Source organism: Ipomoea nil, unplaced genomic scaffold, assembly GCF_001879475.1.
Source record: "Ipomoea nil cultivar Tokyo-kokei standard unplaced genomic scaffold, Asagao_1.1 scaffold3069, whole genome shotgun sequence".
NCBI lineage: Eukaryota > Viridiplantae > Streptophyta > Magnoliopsida > Solanales > Convolvulaceae > Ipomoea > Ipomoea nil.
In genome coordinates this window covers 181574-207948 of record NW_017619497.1, presented here as the reverse complement: position 1 = coordinate 207948, position 26375 = coordinate 181574, and the positions used below count along the sequence as shown (strand labels likewise).

General features: G+C 32.1%; 1 protein-coding gene across 1 annotated transcript; it reads right to left on the bottom strand.

Moving 5' to 3' along the window:
* Positions 1-14118: 14118 nt before the first annotated feature.
* LOC109164719 (zinc finger BED domain-containing protein RICESLEEPER 2-like) lies at positions 14119-15870 on the bottom strand. Its single transcript, XM_019313266.1, has 5 exons — positions 15601-15870; positions 14820-15513; positions 14687-14737; positions 14356-14413; positions 14119-14155 (listed from the first exon to the last, which is right to left on the bottom strand). The coding sequence occupies exons 1-5, from the start codon at positions 15868-15870 to the stop codon at positions 14119-14121; spliced, it is 1110 nt and encodes a 369-aa protein (XP_019168811.1).
* Between the last annotated feature and the right edge of the window lie 10505 nt (positions 15871-26375).

Sequence of the window (26375 nt, the reverse complement as noted above, 5' to 3'; positions counted from 1 at the left end):
AAAATCAAATTAATATGAACCATTCATTTTAAGAAACAATAGGACCGACATTTTTTTGTTCCAGTTAAAGGCCTAACATTATTGACTCTTATTAGAATGGTATATATATATATATATATATATATATATATATATATATATATATATATATATATATATATATATATATATATATATATATATATATATATATATATATATATATATGTATATGTATAGATAGATAGATAGATAGATAGATAGATAGAAATAATAATTTAGTAGCTACAACAAAAAATAATACATATGCATTTATTTATTTTAGAATTATGTGTCTACAATATCTTTATTCAAAAAAAAATATTCATTATCAATAAATTAAATAAGAAAAATAATTTCATTAGTTATATTGTCTTTATTTTTCTCCAATATAAAAATTCTTTACATTCAAATTCATCAATTGATTATATTCGCCACATTGTTCCTACAATGTTTTTATTAAAAAAAAATTATTCATTATCAATAAATTAATTAAGAGAAATAATTTTATTAGTTATATTGTCTTTATATTTCTCCAATGTAAAAATTCTTTACATTCAAATTCATCAATTGATTATATTCACTACATTGTCTATTATCTTTTTTTGTGCACTATTTTTTAATTAAATATCAAAGTTATAATACAAAATAATGCTATATATTTATTTACCAAGTATTTTATTAATTATCCATGAAAAAATCAAAAAAAATAATATATATATATATATATATATATATATATATATATATATATATATATATATATATATATATATATATATATATATATATATATATATATATATATATATATATATATATATATATATATATATATATATATATATATATAGTTAATAAAGCCAATCATATTAACTACTTTAAAGGATTTGTTGACAAAGAGAGTATTCAAATCACACAACAAATTGAAGTGAGAACTAACTCGCAATGTCCTTGTTTAACAATCAGAAGTTAGCGGTTAGTGCTCAGATTATATTAGCGAATTTCACCAGCGAATTATATCAACGGTTGGTAAAAAGATATTTGAATAAATTAATTGTTTAGGTTAACATGTAAAATGACCTAAGAGTATAATAATAATAATAATAATAATAATAATAATAATAATAATAATAATAATAATAACAATAATAATAATAATAATAACTGTTTTAAAAAATAAAAAATATAATTAAGTCAATCATATTAACTACTTGTGGGATTTATTAACAAAAGATTATTCAAATCACACACCAAATTGAAGTGGTAAACTACCTCGCAATGTCCTTGTTTGCATGGGATTGAAGTTAAATTTTATCAGGAAAAAAGAAAAAAAAAATAAAAGTGTATTTTATTATTGGCAGATGTAATATTAAGTTTTTGGAACTCTTCGATTCTACCATATCACCCATACAGCGCCATACCTCATAAAAGTCACAATTAATGTATACGCGACACAGAGAGGTATCACGTCCACTAATAAATTCGTCAAAACTTTCCATTACTCTTTTTTAGTTGATAAAAAAAATAAAAATCGAATTTTACTTCTTAAATCACTTTTCACACTAAAAAACTCATTAACCACATTCTTTAGTAACCAGAAATGGAAAATGGATATAAAATTTTTAAAAATAAATCTAGAGTTACATAAAATTATTACATTAGTGTAATATTTATATACATTAAACTTTTTTTTTTGAACATATAAAAGAAAAACATTATGAACCTACTAAACAAATGAATGCAAATAGATATGATGTACATACCCATAGTTTAATGTTTATGTACATGCATAAGTACATTAAGATTTAGATTTGTGATCATATAGAACACAATATTATGAGCATGGTGTAAGACTTTCCCGTATAATATATATTATATATTATGGGTTACTTATGTGGTGCAAGTGGACTAAGCCCATTAAGTAATTGGTTGGACTGGACATTTACGTTTAAGTCTGTATTCCACCAATGTGCCTATATAAAGCTTGTATTGATGTAATCATTATTGTGTGGACCATGGTCCATACAAGTTGTGTGGACCATATTTTGTCTACTGTAAAATAATATACATTGTATTCAGGGGATGTACATTATTTTTGTTCTGAGTGTACATTATATTCTATAATGTACATTCAGTACAAAAATAATGTACATTTAATATATTAAAAATGTACTTTTTGTTATGGTCCACATAACATTGTGTGGACCATCCGTATTGATGGGATACAAGATACATGATTCATTATATGGTACTCATACTGCTCAGAAAATACTAATACACCATCTAGGGTTCTGAGTCAAGTATGAGACAAAACGGTTAACCCTATTCTACAGATCTACTATTCAAGAGGCAACACAACAGATATCAACCATGGCTGGAGATCTACCGTGCTTCCGCTTCCGCTACTACGAGTTAAGTTTCTCGTAGCTAATTCTCTGTGGTTAGATCATATTTAGATCTCACACATGGTACGTGATGGACAAATTATTGTGTGGGCGATAACAAAAAGTACATTTTTAATATACTAAAAGTACATTATTCGTGTACTGAATGTACATTATAATGTACTTACAGTACTCAAATAATATACTTTCTCTGAATACAATGTACATTTTTAATATATTAAAAGTACATTATTTGTATACTGAATGTACATTGTTTGAAAGTATGATTCATACAGCTATGTGGACCATGACCCACACAATAATGATTGGTACATGGTGAATGCTATTAAATATATATGATACACACGTAATGCAATTTTATTTATTGAAAGAATATTATGAAGTAACTACATGGTGAATGGAAATAAAGTGATGTATGTACCGCTAGTTTATTGTTTATGTATATTTAAATTTAGATTTATGATTATATAGAACAAATATTATAAACATAATACATGATGAATATTATTAAATATGATGTGTCTGTAGTAATGTTTATATGTACAATAAGTTTTGTATTTATGAACATATTATAAAGTGTTTGAAAATTCATACAATGTACATTTAGTTTAATGTTTATGTATATTAAAGATTTAAGTTTATAAATATATAAAATAAACATTATGAATATAGTAGAAGATAATATGCTTAAAAAAAAAGAATATTATTAAACATAAAACACTAATTGATAATTAATATAAAACAATATCATTTTAATTCAAAATGTACCATATAAGATGAATTAGAATTTAAAACCCTAATCCACGATATAATTTACCGTCAATAGATTCATGTGCAGCTGTTGAAAAATGGGTAGCAAAGTAGTAGGTGAACGAATTAATTGAGCAGAGTGGGTTGACTGATTGTCACAGACTTGGTTCAATTCATTTGAGTCCACGTTAAGGTAGTTCAGTAAATCCACATGATTTTGATTAACTACTGATAAAATTAATTGCTAAGACCTTGTGGTCTAATAGCACCTGAGTTGGACTCCTATATGGGAGGTTGTGAGGTTGAGCCTTAATTGAGGTGTTATTGGCTCTATTTATGAAAGTAGTTATGAACAGATACTAGAGTTGTTATACTGTGAGCACGTGCCCACCTTGCATGGTATGCACGAATCTAATTTATATACCGTAGATTCATAATTATTTCTAGATTCTCGATGAGCTAAAATTTATACTTTAGATTCATAATTTCTAAAACCGTAAGATCCATAATTTAAATACAGTAGATCCAAAATTTATATACTGCACTGATTTGTGAAAACATGGTTCAACAATTGAAATCTAAAGTATAAATTTTAGCTCACCAAAATTCTAGAAATTATGGATCTACAGTATAAAAATTATGGATATAGATTCGTGCGCACCATGTGCATGGTGGGCACATACTCACAACATAATTTGCCGTCAAAATAGGCTATTGAGGCGGGCCCCGCCAAAGACCACTATATGGTGGGGCAGGTTGAAAAACCCGCCAATATACGAGTCTAAAATAGATCGACCAGTCTCGCCCCGCCTTAGGCTTGCGGGCCTTAACGGGGCCTGCCAAATTTAAAAAGTTTTAAATCTAAATAAAAATTAATATGAAAAGGTTAATAAGTGTATACTAAAATAATTTGAATAGTTTAAACATATATTAATGCATTTGTAATTTGATAAACACAATAATAAGTAATAAATAATCAAATACATAAATTTCCAAAAAAAAAAAAATCAAATACATAATGTGTTAATCTATAAGGCAATAACAAATAATTTATACAATGTACTACTTACTAATACATTTTTCAATATAAATAAATAAATAACATATATATATATATATATATAATTATATAAAATGATGTATAAATACACACTAATATTAATAAAGTATATATACTAGGTGGGGTGAGCTAATTATGCTATGCATCCGTATGCACCATGCATGGTGCATACGGATACAAAAACGACGTCGTTTTAATAAAACGCGCGTCTCCCCTTAAAAAAAAAATCAGGTTCGATTCCCAGCAACAACATATGAACTAAAATTCCATAATCGATGAACTATAATTCCATAATTGGTGAACTATAATTCCATAATCGATGAACTATAATTCCATAATCTAATCTATGAACTAAAAATTCCAGAATGAATGAACTAAAATTCCATAATCTATAAACTAAAATTTCAGAATCGATGAACTACAATTCCATAATCGATGAACTATAATTCCATAATCAATGAACTATAATTCCATAATCTATGAACTAAAATTCCAGAATGAATGAACAATATAATGTTGTTGCTGGGAATCGAACCTGAATTTTTTTAAAAGGGGAGACGCGCGTTTTTTAATAAAACGACGTCGTTTTGGCATCCGTATGCACCATGCATGGTGCATACGGATGCACAGCATAACTATCCTAAAAAGCTTGTTAAGATACGGGCCATAAAATTCAAAGCCAGTCTTGCCATTTTGACAGGGCGGGGCGGGTTAAGTCCGTTTTGATTACTCTATTAAAGAATAATACTAGGTATATCCCCTAAAAAAAATTCCTACTTTTTCCAGCTGACGTGGTACCATCTAATTGAATTATTTAGTATTTTTTGGGAGGAGTTATTTAGTATTTAATTAAAAACATGTGGAGTCAGGTAATTAAGGACACTCAATAGATATAAGCAACATAATGGGGAGAAATATTAGAAGAAGCTTTAGGAGGGACAAGATCAAATGATAATAGATTTCTTCTATAAAAAGTGAGGACCGATCTTAGCCGTTCATCATAATTCATCAATGGTTGAGAGTTTTAGTAAAAATATAGTTGTGAACTTCATATTCACAACATATCGTGGCAAACATCCCAAACTTCAGCTCCTTGAGTTAATTTGACCTTCTTTAAAATTTGTTCAAAATTTTTGAACTTCATACTCACAACATATCGTGGCAAACATCCCAAACTTCAGCTCCTTGAGTTAATTTGGCCTTCTTTAAAATTTACCTTGTAAAACTATAGAGGATGAGTTTCAACCCAAAGACTTTGGAATTAAATATCAAACTTCTAACCATTTCACCTGTACAGATTATTAATTATTATTTTATTCTTCTTGATGTACTCCTTTCCTTTCACATATACTTGATCTTCAAGATATCTTCATGTAATGCCATAATCTTCTACAATTCACGTCTCCGTCTTCTTTGAATTTCTTCAATTTTGGCATGTAATCGGATCTTGAGATTTTTCATATCATATGCATACATCTTCCTTTAATTTTAACATGCATACATCTTCCTCTATTTTTCATATGCATGCATTTTTCTCTATTTTTCATATGCATACATTTTCCTCTATTTTTCATCTGCATACATCTTCCTCAATTTTTCATATGCATACATCTTCGTCTATTTTCCCTTTTGAATTATTTCCTAATTTTTCTTTTTGGCCTTTGATGCAACTAAATACTTAGACAAATAAAATTGGAGATTCTACAAATACAATTTGGCATATCAAAATATATTACAATTTATTTCTAACATAATGTATTTTATGAGTTAGAATAATGTACTTTATATGTTAGAATATTGCATTTTATGAGTTAGAATAATGTACTTTATGTGTTTTTAGACCGTGGTCCATACAACTATGTGAACCACGGTCCACGAAATAATGATTGCATTATTATCTGGCCAACTATCATTGTGTTGGGGTACAGTCGTTATATTATAGACCGCGGTGCACATGCACCGCGGTCAAAAACGACGCCGTTTCTTTAAGTAAAGAAACGGTCCGCCGTTAGAGTTAACGGAGTCCGTTTGCTTGGTATATTAAACACCAACTGACACTACAGTATATCCAAACCGACACTGCAGTTATATCAAAATGATACTGTAGTTATAGTGAAATGAAACTGCAGTGTATATAAACTGAAACTGAATAACATTTCACATATTTGAGTGTATATTGTACAATGAAGCTGTAATTATATCAAAATGATCATGTAGTTGTGTTTTAATGAAACTATAGTGTATATAAAATAAAATTAAATAACATTTTCACATATTTGAGTCTATAAATATCGAATGAAACTATAGTTATATCGAAATGAAACTGTAGTTGTGTTCAACTGAAACTGCAGTGTATACAAAATGACACTGAATAACAGAGTTACTTTTTGCAAAAGGGTGCGAAACGGCGGAAATAAACACTGTTAATTTTCATTTAAAAAAAAAAGACGCGCGGTGCATAATCGATTATGCACCGCGGTGCATAATATAATTATGGCCGCATGGGATGCATACATGTTCCTATATTTTTTATATGCATACATCTTCCTCTATTTTCCTTTTTGAATTATTTCCTAATTTTCATTTTTGGTCTTTTACGCAACTAAATACTTAGACAAATAAAATTGGAGATTCTACAAATACAATTTTCCATATCAAAATCTATTACAATTTATTTCTAACATAATGTATTTTATGAGTTAAAATAATGTACTTTATATATTAAAATATTACATTTTATGAGTTAAAATAATGTACTTTATATGTTTTTAGATCGTGGTCCACACAACTATGTGAACCACAGTCCACACAATAATAATTGCATTATTATCTGGCCAACTATCATTGTGTTGGGATATGGCCGCATGGGATGTATGGATCATATTTATAAATACATTTTCAACCAGTTGCACCAACTACCAGCTAGCAACCTAAAATTGAATCACAACCCACAATAATAACAGTTGGAGAGGAAAAAAATCACTGTATTGCATTGCATAGCATTGATGAGGGAAATTAAATTATATTAAAAAAGAAAAAAAGCTGAAGGGTCAAACTAGGCTCACTTTTTTTTTTTTTTGAATGTTATTGACTCTATTAGAATGTAGTACACATTATGCTTTGAATACATAGACCTTCCATTTAAGAGGCCACAACTATACCACTTAATCACAAGGCCTTTGACAAATAGTAAATACGCTCATTTACTATTTACAAGTGTTCAATTAACATCTTGGTCTAAAATAAGATCTAATTTGATACACAAACTTCCTAAAATTATTGCATTTACCATTTTTTTCCAAGTTACATCAAGTTTCCAGTCCATATTAAGATGACATGGAAATTTAATTAAATAAAAGTTTGTTGATATGAAATTTCATTCGGGTTTCTCATCTTCGCCTCTCTCTCTAGGGTTCTGTTTTTGGTTTCAGAAGTCGTCGCCTCCGCTCCTTCGCGGAGGCGGCGTCCCCGCTGACAACTCCCTGCCTTCTTCTACTCCTTTCTTCTTTGCTTTCATCATCTTCCTCACTCCCTTCATCTCCACTCCTTCTCGCACTATTATTGTTAACCATGTTTTTGTTTACTGATTTTAATTTTGTTGCAGATTTCTGTGTTTTTCCCTCTCGTTGTTTTGACGAGTTTTCTTTCCTCTCGTTTTTTTGGTGAGTTTTTTTTTTTTTTCATATAGCGTGAAACGATTTATTTGGTCATGACGTATGTGAATCTCATCCTGGACAACAATGATGACAATGAAAAAGAGACTCCCCTGAACAATGATATGCAGTTCAGTTTGATAGAGATATTGTCAATGGACAGAAGAATGACAACAAATACTCAGGTGGTGTTCAAGACTTCTCAACTAGAGTCAGTCTTGAGTACTTTTGACCATATCATTAACGACATCAAAGAAGCTTCAAGTTCCTCCAAAAAATTCAGCTTCAAATTTGTAAAACATTCTGCGAATCAAATTTTCTGCAACATTACTAGGGAAATTGTTTCTATGTCTGACTATAAAGAATGTTTTATCATTCCATCTATCTTTATTGTAAACGTTTCAATCTATGATTAATGAATTAGCTTTTTTATTTTAAAAAAAGTTTGTTGATATGAAATTTATTAAGACTATAAATTAATTTAATTAAATAAAAGGTTGTTGAATTGACATGAAATTTATTAAGACTATAAATTAAAACCAAACAAACCCTATCGTCTGGTCTTCATCTTTGACTTCTTTCTTCAACTTCGTCTTCTTAAACCCATCTTCAACTTTAAGTTTGTTGCATTTCAATTCCAATGCCAAAATTTTACTTGTTTAGTTAAATTTTTTATAATTAAGAGTGATAAATCGTTACAACTACAATTTATCTACACGATTTTTTAAAAGAATAATTCAAGCAGTTATTACTTCAATTGCTACAATTAGCAGCAGTTATACCATGGACCCGGGTCCATCTTTCAAGGTGGACCCGTATTCAAAATACATTCTTTCAAAAGGCTGAACTCCAACTCTAAGGGTCCCCCGCACCCCGACCCGACAGAGCATTTGGGAGGATGACCGCATTCAAAATACATAATTTACATACTGAATGTTCACAATTTGAATTGTATTGTGAACATTTAATATATAAATTGTGTATGCAAATTGTGAACATTCAATATATAATTAACATGGGGGTGGACCCAGGCCCACAGAATAATTTGCCTACAACCCGTCTTCTATCTGTTGTTATACAGTGGACCATGGTCCATAGTACTATGTGGACTATGGTTTTCAAATGAAACTGTCGTAGAATTAAAATGATACTTTAGTGTTGTTAAAATGAAATTAGTGTGTGTGAAAAATGAAACTAAAGAACAGAGCTCATTCGACAATGTATATTGTCGAATGAAACTATAGTATAATTAAAATGATAATTTAATGTTGTTAAAATGAAACTAGTATGTGTGGAAAATGAAACTAAAATCCATAACCATACAATAACACATATTGTCAAATGAACGTTGAGTGTAATTAAAACAATACTTTAGCATTATTATAATAAAACTAGTGTGTGTGTGAAAAATGAAACTACAAAATAGAGCTCATACAATAATGTATATTGTAAAATGAAACTGTAGTAGAATTAAAATGATACTTTGGTGTTGCTATAATGAAACTAGTAAGGGTAGAAAATGAAATTGAAAAGCAGAATAATATTGTCAAATGAAACTAATGTGTAATTATAATGATAGTTACTTTATGGACCACATTACTACATGAACCATGGTCCACAGTAAAATTTGCCCTATACACACTCAAGTTTGAAGTCTCTCTCTAAATTGTAAAAGCATCCATTTTTAGGGCAAATTATAGTGTGGACCATAACAAAAATTACATTTTTAATATACTAAATGTACATTATTTTTGTACTGAATGTACATTATACAATATAATGTACACTCAGAACAAAAATAATGTCTCCTTTGAATACAATATACATTATTTTTGTATTGAATGTACATTATTTTATAGCAGAAAAATATGGTCTACACAATAATTGCTAATAGGCCTGATATCTACAGAGTCTTTATTGGGCTAGGCTTTAAAGTCACAACAGATCATTAGGGCCTCAATAGGCCCAACCACATGCACCCCAGCAATTATATGGTGGACCATGGTCTAAGAAGACAGTCGTTACAGCTTAATGGAGCGTGTATTTTTTGTGTTAATTACCAAATGAAATTATAGTATATTTAAACTGACACTGCCCTCACATTTTTTTTTATATTATCAAATAAAACTACAAATGAATTGAAATGAAATTGCAGTGTGTTGAAATGAAACTGCAGTGTATACAAAATGAAACTGAATATGTTATACAATCAAAGTTACTTTTTGCGGACGACGTGGAACGGCGCGGAACATGTGCCGTTTCTTTTCATTAAAAGAAATGACACTATTTTGATGCATGGACCACAATGCATTGTGGATCGCGGTCAACAGTATAATTTGCCCATGCACCCGACAAATTTTACTATGGACCATGGACTAGAAAGCAAACGACGTCGTATCATTTTAATTACACCTCAATTTAATTTGACATAAAAGTATCTTTTTAATTCTACTATAGTTTCATTTGACAATATACGCTATTGCATGATCTCTATTTTTTTAGTTTTATTTTCCGTACACACTAGTTTAATTATAGTAATGTTGAAGTATAATTTTAATTACACTTCATATTCATTTGATAATATATGTTATTGTACGGGTTTTGTTTTTTAGTTTCATTTTCCACACATACTAATTTCATTATAACAACACTAAGTCATTTTAATTCTACTACAGTTTCATTTGACATTATAAATTATTGCATGAGCTCTATTTTTTTAGTTTCATTTTTCACACACACTAGTTTCATTTTAGCAACACTAAAGTTTCATTTTAACTCTACTACAGTTTCATTTGACAATCATATTGGACCATGGTCCACTTACTGTATAACAACTGATTATACTCACATTATTGCAACATAGACCATAAATAAATATTCATTTTTAATAGACTAAAGATTCGTTATTTGCATACTAAAGATACATTATTTGGTAGTATATTAAATAATGTACATTTAGTACACAAATAATGAACATTTAATATATAAATGTATTAAAAATAAACTTTTAATATATTAAAAATATATACTATGTCAACAATTCACCTTATGGACCAGATTTATGGTATAATGATTGCATGTACCCTTCTTAATTGGCTTATTACGTTTAGTACATATCATGACCTAAGCCATATGAGTTGGCTAGGACACAAAAGAAGATCATGTAAAGTAGTCATGAAGTGGTGGGGGTGGAGAGTCTTCTAAGTACAATGAGAATGAAGAAGATAATATGTAGACTTAGACCCTTTTTCTTTCCTTTTGTTTATTAAATAATAAACATTGTTGTTTCCTCGACGTGTTTTTTGGATACACAAGTTTAGACCTTGTAATTTTTGACATGACATAATGCTGCAATACGAAATTGAATATGAAAATAACTGCTTCAAATTTAGTCTTATTGGATGTGTTTTAAGTAGTTAATAGATTAACACGATAATGACATGTATATTTTAAAGTTCTTAATAAGTTATTTTAAAGTTCTTAATAAGTTAACAAGTTAATACATGGTATGAACTCATTTAAAACATTAAAATTATTCTTTCTAAAAGGTTGAACCTCAACCCCGGCCGGACAGAGCATCTGAGAGGATGTAAATCATGGTAACTCAACTGAACATGATCACAGAGGCTAGACATGTGCTTACTGCGCACAAGGAGCCCCCTTCACTTTGAGAGGTTGACTTTGAGAGGTTGCTCCCACAGTGCCGCTGGTGAGACTCGATCCCTGATCATTCTTTCCCACTTTCACCTCTATGACCCGTTGAGCTGCCCATGCAGGCAAATAAACATTAAAATTATTGTTTACATGTTTACACGACATGATAATAGTCCGTTAATGACAAGTTTACTATTTAAATATTTTTTATTTATAATAATAATAATAATAATAATAATAATAATAATAATAATAATAATATTATTATTATTATTATTATTATTATTATTATTATTATTATTTTGAGAAAATAACAGTTTCAAGTAATCTTTTAATCTTTTCATAACAGTTTTTAATTAATACATTTAGTTGTTAAATAATATGGAGTAATAAAAACAACACCACCCACCACCTACTATTACTACTACTACTATAATAACTAGTATTTGTCCCGTGCGATGCACGAAAAATATGTTATAAAAATATACCCTATATGAGGTTTATTCATATATAAAATTTTTGTTATTTAATAATTATTATGTGTGAATTCTTATGATAAAATTATGAACATAAATATATTTACAATTAAAATAATATTTAAGGTGGGTGATTACTACAAATCTTAAACTATATTAAAAATTTAGTACATAGTATTTAATATTACAAATTTTTAAGAACTTAGTAAACTACAATAGTAATTGAATTACAATTTTAGAGTCACCACGGATCAAAATTTTTAGACCTTTGAGATTTCTAACTCTAGATGTAGTAACGTACAATTGATCTTTAAAGACCAAAATCACAATCTTAGTTCGAACATTGGTTTTTTATTCCAAATACTATCAAATTTAAGTGTGTAATCAATAAAAGATGAGAACTAATAATTCGAGAATATAATCTTAATGTTACTAAGCCTACTTCATGTCAATTAAGTTTGAGAGTGTTGTTGGATAGTATCCGATGAATCCACGAATAACGCATCTTTGTCTCCGATCCGTAGTCCTCAATATGCACATCAAGAATCTTAAATATTAGGCCGCCTATATTAATTTCAAACTTATAAACTTTGGGGTTGCATGAAATAAAAAGTATATTTTAAATTACTAAGGGTACATTATATATGTATGTAAGGTACATTCAATATAAAAAATAATGTATTTTTAATATATTAAAAATGTATTTTATATTCATGATCCCTACAATTATGTGGACCATCGTTCACACAATAATTTGCCAGTAGAAATTCAAATATAAATAAATATAATAAATAAATATAATAAATAAATAAATAAATAAATATATATATATATATATATATATATATATATATATATATATATATATATATATATATAAGAAACTGTCAGTGGAAATTATTATCATTATTATTATTGCAATTATTATTATTATTATTATTATTATTATTATTATTATTATTGTTATTGTTATTATAATTAACAATATTATTATGGTCTTGTGAAAATTAAATGTTGATGATCACCATTTAATTTTCACAAGACCATATGGCTTTATTATATATAGGATTTAACATCAGTATATTCTCCGACGGCATAGCTTAGTTGGTTTGTGGCCTAACTTAGGTGATGCGAACCTGGTTGGCCCGATCTTTTCTTCACACTCTGACTAAAATAATATTTTAGAACAGTTTATTAGGCTAGGTGAAATCTGATTAAAAGGTACGGTTTAATTTAGGTTGGGAAAAGGGCTAATTTTTGGGTTTTGATACGTCCTCGGCCACACTGGGTTATAAGGTGATACGTAGGATTTGGGACGACGCCACAAGTGAGGTTTCACACTTGATAAGTCAGGATCACCATGACTTGATCATTGTTGAACTCTCCCGAGTTCTAGAAAACACTCAGTTTCCTATCACAAAAATTCTCAACTATGTATTTCATTATGCACGCAATGACCCTAAATAGCCATTAGCAAGCATATTACAACCACATGAATGAAATAATTATTAATAATATGATAATCTATTCCTAACCAACAAACTAAGATAAACATAAATTATAATATAATTCTAACAAACTAAATCTAAAACAATTTTAAGATAATCATCCTAATTAATTAATAAAACTAATTCTAAAAGATTCTAACTTCCAATTGTTGATTCTCGTGCCCACAACATTAGGCCTGTGCACGGTTCGGTTTCCGGACTAGTCCACCTGATCGGATTTTGGTTTTCTAAATCAAGGTCCTATCCGATTTTTTTTTTTTTTTTTTTGTATTATACTCCATTCGGGTTTATTTGATTCGGATTTCGGACGGTTCGAATTTAAGTTCGGGTAAGTTCGGATTTCATATTCAACAATTTTTTTTTAAAAAAAAACTAACTAAAATTCCATATCATTTATGTCAAAGTACTTAGTTACAACTACTTAGTACTTACAAATGACAAAAATGCAAAATGCTTTACAAAGTCATTGAATCATGATAAATTGATAAATTTTAATGACAAAAAATTCAAATATCAGCAATTCAGCATTCAGCAAACTGCACCAATCAACATCTTCCTGTGAACAAAAATACCATAATCATAATGTATTGTCTATTCAGCCTTCAGCAGTTCAGCTTTCATGATCTTCCTGTACAAGTGTGTGTAAAGACAAAACACAAGTTAAATATAACCAATTAAATACTTTGGAGATTGGGGTTGTTAGGCAGAAAAATTTAACTATGGAAGGCTCAGATTGCTATGTTTTCATGTCAAAGTAAGATTGGGGGCAAATTGCTACTTTTAGTATTGGAATGCAATTATGCAAACCAAAACTAATGAGCAACATACCAACCCAAAACCATTTCAGACAATGGTGGAAGCATCATCATAGCCAAATCAGTAAAGACTAAAGAGAAATAACATACTGAGCACTTGAGAATAAGGGACTAAGGTATAGTGACTGTTATTACCAGATGAGATGACATTTGTATAGGCAGTAGGCTGATACTGCTGGGGTCATACATATCATAGGCAGCAACAAATCCAACAATTGAATTGTTAGTTAGTTACCAAGCCATTAATCCATAGGCAGCAACAAATCCAACAAATCCAACAATTGAAAATAAAATCAAAATTAAGTGTAAATAAAACATTACAGGAATGGTAGGAAGGGGAAAACCAGCATCACCAGATCCTGTGGTTCCAAATCGACTTACTCCAGTAGCCAAGTCTGCAAAGTGCAAAGTTAGAATTTGAATTTGAAATGCAAAGTTAAAAAGGTAAAAACAGAATGAAAAATTTAAATAAATTACCTTGTTCAAGCTTTTCAACATCATCAATATTTTCCTCAACCTTAACTGGTTGATTTGGTAACCTCATCCAGTCTTGTGCACATACTAAGGCCTCCACAATTTTAGGAGTTAAAGAACTCCTAAATGCATCTAATACCCTCCCACTAGTACTAAATGTACTTTCTGAGGCAACAGTGGAAATAGGAACTGCTAGGATATCCCTTGCCATTTTGGAGAGAGTAGGAAACCTCTCACTATTTAGCTTCCACCACCTAAGGATATCAAAGTCAGGAGTGTCCTCCACAATTTTTTCACTTAAATAGACTTGAAGTTCTGTTTCTTTATAGCTTCCACTAGCCTCCATTTTTTGCCTTTTTAGTTTGTTCTTTAACATATTTTGAGGTCTACCAATTGTGGCATGAGACTGGACAGGAGGCACATCTGGTTGGCTACCAGAAGATGAATCAGAAGATGATTGTTGCACATTGACAGAGTAGATTGCTGCATAGTCACCAAACAATTCTACCATGGCAGCTTGGACATTCTCTAAACACTTCTTCCCATTATCTTTACCATACAGTTCCTCAAACTGGTATGGCATATATTCCAACTTATCTCTTGGGTCCAAGATATTGGCAAAGAAGATCAAGGAATTCATTTTTTCAGGATCTCCCCAATACTTTTCAAATTTACTTTTCATTTGGGATCCCATAACCTAAGAAAACAATGAATTAAATACAAATAGCCATACACAAATTCATAAATAATCAGATTAACCACTGAAAATGATAAAAATCATTACCTCTGTAGCACTACCAGTAACAATCATGCTACTCAACATGCAACTCAAATCAGATATCTCACTGAAGAAACTGTTAGAGGTGACATATAGAGAACCAGAGATTCTAATTGTCATCTCATAAAACCCTTTCAACAGAACTACCAAGCATTCAACAGAAGTCCAATCAAGAAAAGAAGTGACAGAATCACCCAGATCAGCAACAAATGAGGGCTCATTCAATGAATATGCATCAAACACAGCCTTGTATTGTATGACAGTGCTAAGCGTCATGTAGATGCTGTTTCATCTTGTTGGAACATCTAGTTGTAAAGAACTTTTGGCTTCCACCCCAAGCAGTTCTGCAAGATCTCTGAATTTTTTGAGTCTTGCAGGTGAGTTCCTCATCCATCTAACAGAATCCCTCACCTTCTTAACAGAACTATCTGCAAACCTTAACCCATCCTGGACCACCAAGTTTAAAATGTGGGCTATGCACCTCATGTGAATGTACTTACTCCTAACAGTGGTTGCACCCCATGACAACAATTTGGACTTAAAAAAAAACTCATAGCAGTATCATTGGAAGAAGCATTATTTACAGTGACAGAAAAAATATCCCTAATCCCCCAGTCAATCAAACAACTCTCTAATGCCTTGGCTATATGCTCACCCTTGTGAGAAGAAATAGGGACAAAGGATATGATTTTCTTATTCAGCTTCCACTGATCATCTATGAAATGGGCTGTAATGCACATATAATTGATCCTCTGCACAGAGGTCCAGGTATCAGTAGTCAAACTGACCCTTTGAGTGTTAAGTCTAAACAGCTTCTTAAGGTTTAATCTTTCGTCAAGGTAAATTTGGTAAATGTCCCTTGAAATTGTCCACCTAAGGTATACAAAATCTAGGGCAAGCAACCAAAATAAACCTTTTAAACCCTTGCCCCTCCACAAACCTAAATGGAAGCTCATCAATAATTATCATATCACATAATGCCCTCCTAATGGCTCCCTGATTGAAAACCCAAGTCCCTAACTCCCCAACAACCCCTTCAGAACCCCCTTCAGTATCAAATGTTGCCACAACAGTGAAAGTAAGCAGTGACTGCCTAGTCTCCTTAGAATGTGGATTTTTTAGACAGGCCAACATATGATTTCTTAAAGAGGTAGTACCATGCTTTTTACTCTCACAGTGATAGACTTTAGCACAGTATATACATTTCCCCTTTATTACTTTTTTTTCAGAATCAAAGATCTTTTCAAAATGTTCCCAGACCTTAGATCTAGACTCCACATTCTTCCTCTTCTTTGCAGGAACAGCATGATTAACCTCAGACTGCTGATGAGCATTTGTCTCAGTGCCTTGGGTTACTCCTCCAGGCCCCTCCTCAGTTGAGGGTGGAAGTCCAGATTGAGTCATTGAGTGGCACTTTCCATCTACAAAGATGGGTACCAGTTTTCACTTTTCAGTTTGTGTGAGTGTGACATAACACATTAACACTAGAACAACCACATAATAAACAATTAAACATACAAAGATATCCAGAATCAGACACAGTCACACAGTAGTTTATGTCATCATTTTTCCAGATTTAACAATTAGCAATTAAGGGTCATACATCCATAAACTGATAGACATAATAACATATACAATTATACAAACAAATCCAGATTCAGGAACTCAGTCCAGATCATCACTATCTGGATTTGAGTTAATTGTTAAGGGCTTCCACCAATAAATGAAAATTCCCACACTGGAGATTTCACATTTAAGCCTTTAACTCGGATTGGTAGATTACAAATTTACAAGGCATAAAATCCAGATTTCACAAAAATCAACACTTAGAAATCAGTTTGTAAAAGGCTTCCACCAATAAATGGCATAATATATGAATATATCACCAAATATTCATCACAGACTCACAGTAGAAGAGACAGAACACAACACATCTCAGTATCTCACATAAATGAAGATATATAAAACTAGGATTTTCGATTTCACAATGATTTCTCAAAATATTCACCACATATCATCATAATAATATAATATAACACAAAGTCACAAACATTTTCTTAATATAAACTAGGGTTTACGATTTACTTGATTTCTCCTAAATAATCCCCGAAGAACAAGGGCTTCTAATCACCAGTTCACCACGGCTTCCACCACTTAGACTCTCAGAGACAGAGAGTAAGAGATTAGAGATTAGAGATTGCAACGCTTCGATTCTGAGAAGCCTGAGATTAGACAATAGAGATTAAGAGATTAGATATTACAGATTAGAGAGTAAGAGATTAGAGATAAGAGAAATAGAGAGTAAGATATTAGAGATTAAAAGCTTAGTAGCTTACGGATTTACAGAATCGGAGATGAGTCTTGAGATTTGAGAGAACTGAGACTCTGAGAGAGTGAGAGTCTGAGAGAGTTGAGAGTGAGAGTCGAGAGATGAGATCTCAAACCCTAGGTCAGCTGCGCAGATGAGAGAATGAAGACCAAGTGGTGGAAGGCATGTATATATACCTTGATGGAACGACGTCGTTTAATACAAAGCCTTTGTGAACCCTATGATAGTTCGGATATTCGGACGGGTCGGTTGGCAAAATATCATACCCCACCCGAACCATCTAAACCGATGACGTTTTGAATAGTGGATCGGGTATGGAGAGTCGGGTTCGGGTAGTGCCGGGTTGGTCTCTCTCGGTCGTCGGGTCGGTCGGTTTGTTCGGGTGGGTCGGGTTGTGCACATGCCTAGCCTAACTTAAAGGTCATGACCGGAGGCGGTAGTGTAGGGCTATGAATCCCACTAAAAATATATATGGGAGATTGGATTCCTTATGCACACATGAAGATTAGGATATGACCAGTGAGCTGATTGTGCGTTGCACAACTCACGATTTACCCCATAGTGCCTTTAAGGACGAGGTCTTGTGGACTTAGGATTACGCAGGCGAAGCTATGTCACTTAAGTTTAATAATAATAATAACTTAGCATCATTATAAATTTTATGTAATTTATAATATATTTTACGGAAAATCAACATCTTGGTCCCTCAATTATCGAATTGTTTAAAATTTCGTTAATTGAACCCTTTTAGGGACCGAATTGACGAAATTTTAAAAATGTGAAAATCACCAGGGACTACATTGACAATTGGGAAACAATTGAGGGATCAAAATGGTGATTAACTCTATATTTTATTATAATTAATAATTTTCATCTAGTTTGTATTTTATTGTATAATTATCGATTAATATTGGCCCTATTTGGTAAAAAATTGGCCTATAGACCAATTTTGGCTTATTTGACCACTATTAATTGTTTGATTTAGTTAAAATATCAATATAAGTGTTTGGTTAATTAGCTTTTTGCAACTCTAAAATGCTAAAATTCAAAAAGCTACTCCAAGCAACTTTTTCAATTAGCTTTTTGAGAAAAGAAATTATACCAAACAGCTATCAGCTAATAACAGCTAATTTACCAAACACTTTTCTACAACAGCTAATGTTATCAACTAGTTATACCCTCTAATTAACACAATCAGCTAACAGCTAACAACCATTTACCAAACAGGGCCATAATAAAATTTACCTCTCTAAGAATTATTTCCAAACACTACCAAAAAAAAAAAATGCAAATAGCGACGAATTTAACGACGGACATATTCCGTTGCTAATTTGTCGACGGAATAGTGACAACTTAGTGACATATTTTAATTTTTTTTTTTTTGTTAAATGAACATTAGTGACAGATTAGCAATGAATTTGTGCTGAATATTGCGACGAAATATTTTTATCGTTACGTAGATAATTTTAGCGATAAATTTTCGTGCAAATATTAGAGATAGATTTGCGACAGATTTTTCACGGGGCTGATTCCAAACTTTTAATTGATACAGAATAGAGACGAATATATTAATCTGTCGCTACATTTTCAGGGATGATTTTTTTGTGGTTACATTTTGCAACGGATTTGATGATATGTCGCTATATCAGACAAATTCTCAAATCCGTCACTACATTTATAATGCGGAATTTTTTCTAACACTGTAGCGATGGATTCTCAATTCCGTCGCTAAATTTACAAATCAGATTCTATCCGTCACTATATAGAACAAGTGTTAGGATGAGACCATTCCCCCCCCCCCCCCCTCCTTTTTTATTGATTATGAAATACGTGTTAATTTACTATTATTTATATATACCTGATGTTGTTTTGTAAATTGGAGTTCCAGATACTGTTTGCGGAAATGGTGACCATCTACCTTTTGTTTGAATGGGGAGTTCTAAAATGGGGACCATTTTCATTGTTTGATGCCTTATTGTTTTTTCCAATGTGTTTGCATTTTTTTGGTTGTATTAGTTATGATTTTTGTTAAACTGTTTGAGTGTGGTATGTCTTTATGATTTTTGTTAAATTTTTTGAATGTGACATTAAGGTTAACATTATAGTTCTGAATGCAAATGAATGATATTTGGCTTTCTTATCTTCTTCCATTTGGTTTTCTTATCAAATCGGAAATGTAAATATAAATCAAATGTCCAAATACATATGACACCAGGGTATACCCCTGAAAACAAAAATACAAATACGAACTAGACACAAGAAAATCAACATCGGCTAACACATTAGACTAAGCAAAATTAATTTAAATTCAACTAAGCCTAACTAGTACGCCATGATGTCTCACACATGCATTCCATGAACGACAAAATCCAAAGCAAAGCACTGAATAAGGAAAACCTTCATGCATGCAGACTCGAACCCAAGCCAAACGCCCCAATGCACGCCCATACTACCACTGCACCGCACTCAACCTTTAGAACCATAGCTCACAAGATAATATATGAAGTGTAGTAGCAAAACATCCTCAAGCGGGGGGAGAATAAATAAAATCCTCCACCATATGAGAGACTCGAACACACGCCAATCAACTCATAATCAAGCTCTCAACCCGTCTAGCCACGGAGTCTATCTTGCTCAAATCATGTACCAGAAACATACTTAACCCATACCGCCAAGAACCGGGTCTGCCCACATTTAGCGGGTTGACCCGGTCTCATCAGTCAAACTCCATGCACATGCACCTTCCATCATCAGCGGAGATCAAGAACGCGTCTTGCTTCTAATTCCCACAAAATCTGGTAGATACCATAACCAGTCACCTCCCAAAACGGCAATAGCGCGTTACCATCCGGAGACCACCGACGGTCAACGCCGGACAAATCCCCGGAGCTCCGCTGCCACCCACCGACAAGACACCGGCCGGCGACTGGAGAACCGCCGGTGACATAGTTTCCGCCGGAAAATCGACCAAACTACTACAACCTACGAACAACACTGAACACAAACCCACCTCTCTCCGGAAGCACCGGAAAATCTTCAGACCATCGCCGGAAAAAACCACAAAGCCATCCCTAACGCCAGACCCCATCCAGATCAGTTCCACCACCCCTTCCCTCACCCAAACGCGGACGGCAACACTCCAAAAAGGCCGGAAAAAACAAGGATCATTGGACCGAGGCTGGAATCATCCAAACCATCTCCAATACAATCCAACTCCAGTCACCAACTCAGAGCATCAAAAACCACATACAAGGATCAAGCATGAGGAGGCGAACTCACCGGGAGTGATACTAGCGCCGGAAAAGACTTCTACGATCATACAAACCGAGCAAGAAACCTGAGAAAAGAAAATAAAAGTGCATTACAAATACATACTTGTCTAACTAGATGGAAGTTTGTATATATAGACCACCACCCGTTGAAACATTATTTTTCACTTCCAAACAATACAAAATAATACTAATCATCAACATGAATATACCACAAATAATCACCCATTTGTAATGATAATTCGTAGGCCTTCCATTTGTCTAGCATATCTTAACATTGCTTTAAGCTTCTCAATTTCTTCCGCATTCTGATTGATCCCCTTCAATAATTTGGAATTATTTTCTTAGACCTTGAACACATTGGCATGTCAAACCACTCAAAAAAAAAAAAACCTACAATTTTGCATTCCTATATCACCAACAATATTTTTAAAAATGTAAAACAAAATATAAATGATGGTTTATATAATTTGTTTTGTTTTGTTTTGTTTTGTTTTTAAAAAAAAAAAAAAAAAAAAAAAAAAAAGCTTACATTACTTCTAGCACATTTCCAAAACATTCTTCCAAGATTGTCATTAGTCTATGATGTTCGAAGACTCAACTCATTACCACATTTACAGTAACGAACGGAGATGAAATGACCATAATAATATTGTTGCTGTAATTAACTAGAAGAAGTTAAAGACATTATGCATGAACTTGAATGATTTTTTTCCACCGGCAAACTATTTATAGATGAGTATTGAGAACCTTATTGATTGTACTGAAAATGTATTAATAGATGATTTTTTTTAGTCAATTTTAGCGTCATATGCTTGGATTTGATAATAATTAATATAAGCTTACATTTAATGCCCATTTGATAAATTTTTTAACAAGAGACCATTTTTTGTCAAAAGTGAAAGTCAAGCTTTGTGTTTTGGTCAAATTGAAAGTTCAGAATTAAAATGAGTACTAGCATTGTTAGTTTTTATGATTGCAAATCACATTAATATATTTTTTTTTTGAAAACCAATCTGCCGATTGTATTAATAAATCAAAGCTGTAATAGCGTCAGAGGGGGATAGAATCCCAGTACATAGCATGATCCTGAGTAAAAGCTAACGAAGCTAAAGTGTGAGCATGTAAATTAACCTGTTTCGAGACATAATAATTTAACGAAATACGACTAAATAAAGACATAAGTGTTCTGCATTGGTCAATCGTGACCCCAACATACAAATGTATTGGTGAGTCATGCTGCCGCATAGTAGTACGTAGTACCATGCAATCCGTGAGTAGACATACTGATGTGTCGTTCCTTCCTAGTAGCCAGGACAGTGCCTCCTTATATGCCTGTGCCTCCGCCATAAGTGGTGAGAAGCAAAATGGCAATTTGTCATTTTTTGCCGCTATGAAAGAGCCCTCTGGTGAAACTAGTACAATACCGTACGTGGCCTCTCCAGTGTCCTGACGGAAACCCGCGTCCACATAACATCTGAGGCTGCTGTCGTCCGCATCCGTTCCAGTGGGTGGCACCGGAGTCGGCGGTGCCTGGCGGTGTTGCGCAGCGCCGTACGCCTGCAACCAATATAATTGGCTATATTGTGACAAATTAGATAGGTGTAGGTTATTGCTACTGATAGAGTCTCTGGTGGACCAATCCCTACACCAGTGAAGATTTGGAAACTTGTTGAACATCTTCACTGATTTACCTTCTGAACCGGCGGAACAGATTTCTATATTCATGATTTTGGAAACCAGTGTTTAAGAAGTTAGATCTTTCCTAATAAGAAGTATGGCAAGCGATCTTTGTCTACATGGTAACCCTGCTAAAGGATAACTTGCTATCCAAGATTCGAAGATCTATTATATATTTGAAGAAATTTGCAGCCTGGAGACTTTACACAGGAGAGAATATCTTATACTTGATAGGCTTCTTCTTCCTGTGAGTTTGGCAGTTCATTCTTCGAATCACCATCTTCTCAATATCATCATGGTCAGAACTAATTCTATCTATTGAGAAGACAATATTCGTTGTGTTGATTTGTGGACCGTACTCCATACAACTATGGTGCAGTTGTGAGTGAGTCAGTGGGTCGGACAGTGACATCATGTATCTCCAAACGAGGGACTCTTTGGACAGCTGCCTACTTGGATCTCCGCCTCAACAATCCTCTATAAGGTTTGTCAGATTGGGTTTCTACCTTGTGAGGTATAACACACATTAGGTTGAGATTGCGATCTCTTTACCATCTGTGTGATTGATTGGTTGAGATAGTGGATTGGACTCACTGATGGTGGTCCCGCAGAAGTAGATATTGTTGTATCGAATTGGGTAAACAATATCATGTGTCTTTATTTCTGTTTGGTTTTATTTCCACACTAAGTCTGATACACTTACTACTCTATCAATCATACCGTTTCAGTGATAAGTATGTCTCTCTAACAGAATTACTTGGAACTTTAATCTTAACACGAATACAAAAATTTCAAGCACAATAATTAGAGGATCATTTGTGTTATTAACTCTTTGATTCCCTAACCATACAAATACTTGTATTGTTGTCTTCACACATTTATGCACAAATGTTATCAAATGTTGAAACATCTCTTCTACTATACATTGTGTGCATGTTTAGCATAAAATGTTAAACCAAAGACGTTTTGGTCTAACGGCTTAACTGTGGCTCTCTCAAATAGGAGTTCACAAGTTTGATTAGATACATACTAATTAAGACTAATTTCCGCACTAACATTTTATTTATTTATTTATTTATTTATTTATTTATTTATTTATTTATTTATTTTTGCATCAGGTAAGTTGTAACCCGCTCAAACCATTAATTATTCATACCATTTAGTACAATATCTGTACAAAAATCCCTCCATATATTGGTTACCTATGAGCATATAGGTTCTACACAGAGTCTTATCTAAACTTCCATTAGTAAAGATGCATTACTGAAGACAAGAAGATGTCCAAATTGTTTCTTTCGCTAAGTTCTCAAAAGTAAGCACTACTACACTCATTCTCAATGTTGTCATAGTTGTCTAACATTGAACTTGCCTAAATATTATTGAAAGCTCAAATACATATTAATATCAAAACAACAATTAACTTTACTTTATATATAGATATATGTATAGTTTCTCATCAACAAGTTCTAGTTTTCTTACCAACAACGTCAACATATTACTACCTCATACAGGGCCGGTTCTATCATTTTATAGGTCCAGGGCAAAGTAAAAATAAGGGCCCTGAATATATAAAATTAAAATGTTTATATAGAATTAGGTTCTGGTGCGGTTAGGGTGTTCAGGTGCGGTTGTGCGGTTTAATCTGAGTCATTCATCTCGCTTAAATTAATGTCCAGGATTACCAAAAATTTTTTAAAAAAAAACGCGGTGGCAATTTTGTAATTTTTGCATCTAGGTCAAAATTAAGGTGAGCAGTTCTGTGATTAATGTGTGTGAGTTTTGTATATAAGATGCGTGAGTCTTGTGCGTAAGGTGCGTGAGTTTTGTGCTTAATGTGCGTGGGATTGTGTTTGATGTGAGTAGTTGTTAAAACTTAAAGTGTGGGCTTTTGTGTTTAAAGTGTGTGAGATTTGTTCTTAATGTGAGTGGAGTTTGTGCTTAATGTGCGTAGGGTTTGTGATTAATGTGTGTGAGGTTAGTGATTAATGTCAGTTGTTGTTGAAACTTAAGGTCTATGAGTTAATACTTAATGTGCGTGGATTTTGTGCTTAATGTGCGTGAAGTTGTGCTTAATGTGCGTGGTTTTTGTACTTAATCTGCGTGAGTTTGTGCTTAATGTCAGTAGTTGTTGAAACTTAAGGACTGTGAGTTAATACTTAAAGTGTGTGAGTTTTGTGCTTGATGTGCGTGAGGTTGTGCTTAATGTGCGTGAGTTTTGTACTTAATGTGCGTGAGTTTGTGCTTAAGATCTAACACTTAAAGGTGCACCATTTTTAGCTTATGCTTCTTACTTACAGACATGCGTTTTTTTTTTTTTTTAAATTTCATTGATTTGAGTCGTTGATCTAGATTTGATCAACGGCTCAGATCTAACCGCACAACCGCACGGGAAGCTATACCCGCACCTGAACCCTATATATATATATATATATATATATATATATATATATAGTTGAGTTCAAGTGAGGACCACTATATTATAGAGGACCGTGAAGACTTATGTAATCATGTGTCATTAGTATGTATGTCGTGTGTATGACTGAATGTAGTCGTGTATGCCATAATTTGTATGTTGTGTGCATATGTTTGTTAATTAATAGAGTCTGGATTTGAAACCTGATGTTTACATGTATTCTTGTGTGCCATTTGTATTAAGTTGTTTGCCTGATACTAATTTATCGGCACAGTCCTCTATATATTGTGGTCCTTGTGTAAACTCAACCCTATATATATATATATATATATATATATATATATATATATATATATATACCAAAATAATCAAACCATCAATAACAGAAACGTAACATAATTTGGTAGTACCGGTGAACCAAATAGCCGCGGCGATGGAATCTGGGACGGAGGACTTGTAGTATCTCTCTAGATCTGGCAAAAGCGAAAGAGCCCCTAACATAATTCGAATGGATATATATATATATATATATATATATATATATATATATATATATATATATATATATATATATCAAAAGATTGTGTTAATTGAAAATAATTTAAAAATAACTTTGAATTTTTATCGACATATAATTTTTTAACACTTTATTTATATATAAAAAAAATCAGTTGGACTAATTACGAAATAGTATTCATTCAAACTTTGGCCCCTATAAAGTTTAATTATAAATTAATTTAATATTCTCTAATAAATACGGGCCTCTATTAATTGAATTATTATATTAAATGATGTAATTGTTAAGTAGATTTAATGTTAAATAATAATTTTGAAGTTGTGGATTTAAATCTCTGTTCATGCAAAAAAAAATTTTTCTCTTAACTTTATAAAAAATAAAAATTCAAATTAGGGGCCCCTTTCAACATTGGGCACTGAGCGAGTGCCCATGTTGCCCACCCCTCCGGACGGGCCCTAACCTCATAATATAATTAATGTAGTCATTTTTTTTGAAGAAATTAATGTAGTCATACGTATTAAAATATACAAGCGACATGTCCAAACTATTGCTACATGCCAACACAATTAAAAT

Coding starts and splice junctions, on each gene's coding strand:
- LOC109164719 (XM_019313266.1), bottom strand. CDS start 15,870: ATGACGCTTAGCACTGTCATACAATACAAGGCTGTGTTTGATGCATAT. Junction 14,738..14,819: donor TGTTGAAAAGCTTGAACAAG/GTAATTTATTTA, acceptor TGCACTTTGCAG/ACTTGGCTACTGGAGTAAGT. Junction 14,414..14,686: donor CACAGGATCTGGTGATGCTG/GTTTTCCCCTTC, acceptor ATTTCTCTTTAG/TCTTTACTGATTTGGCTATG.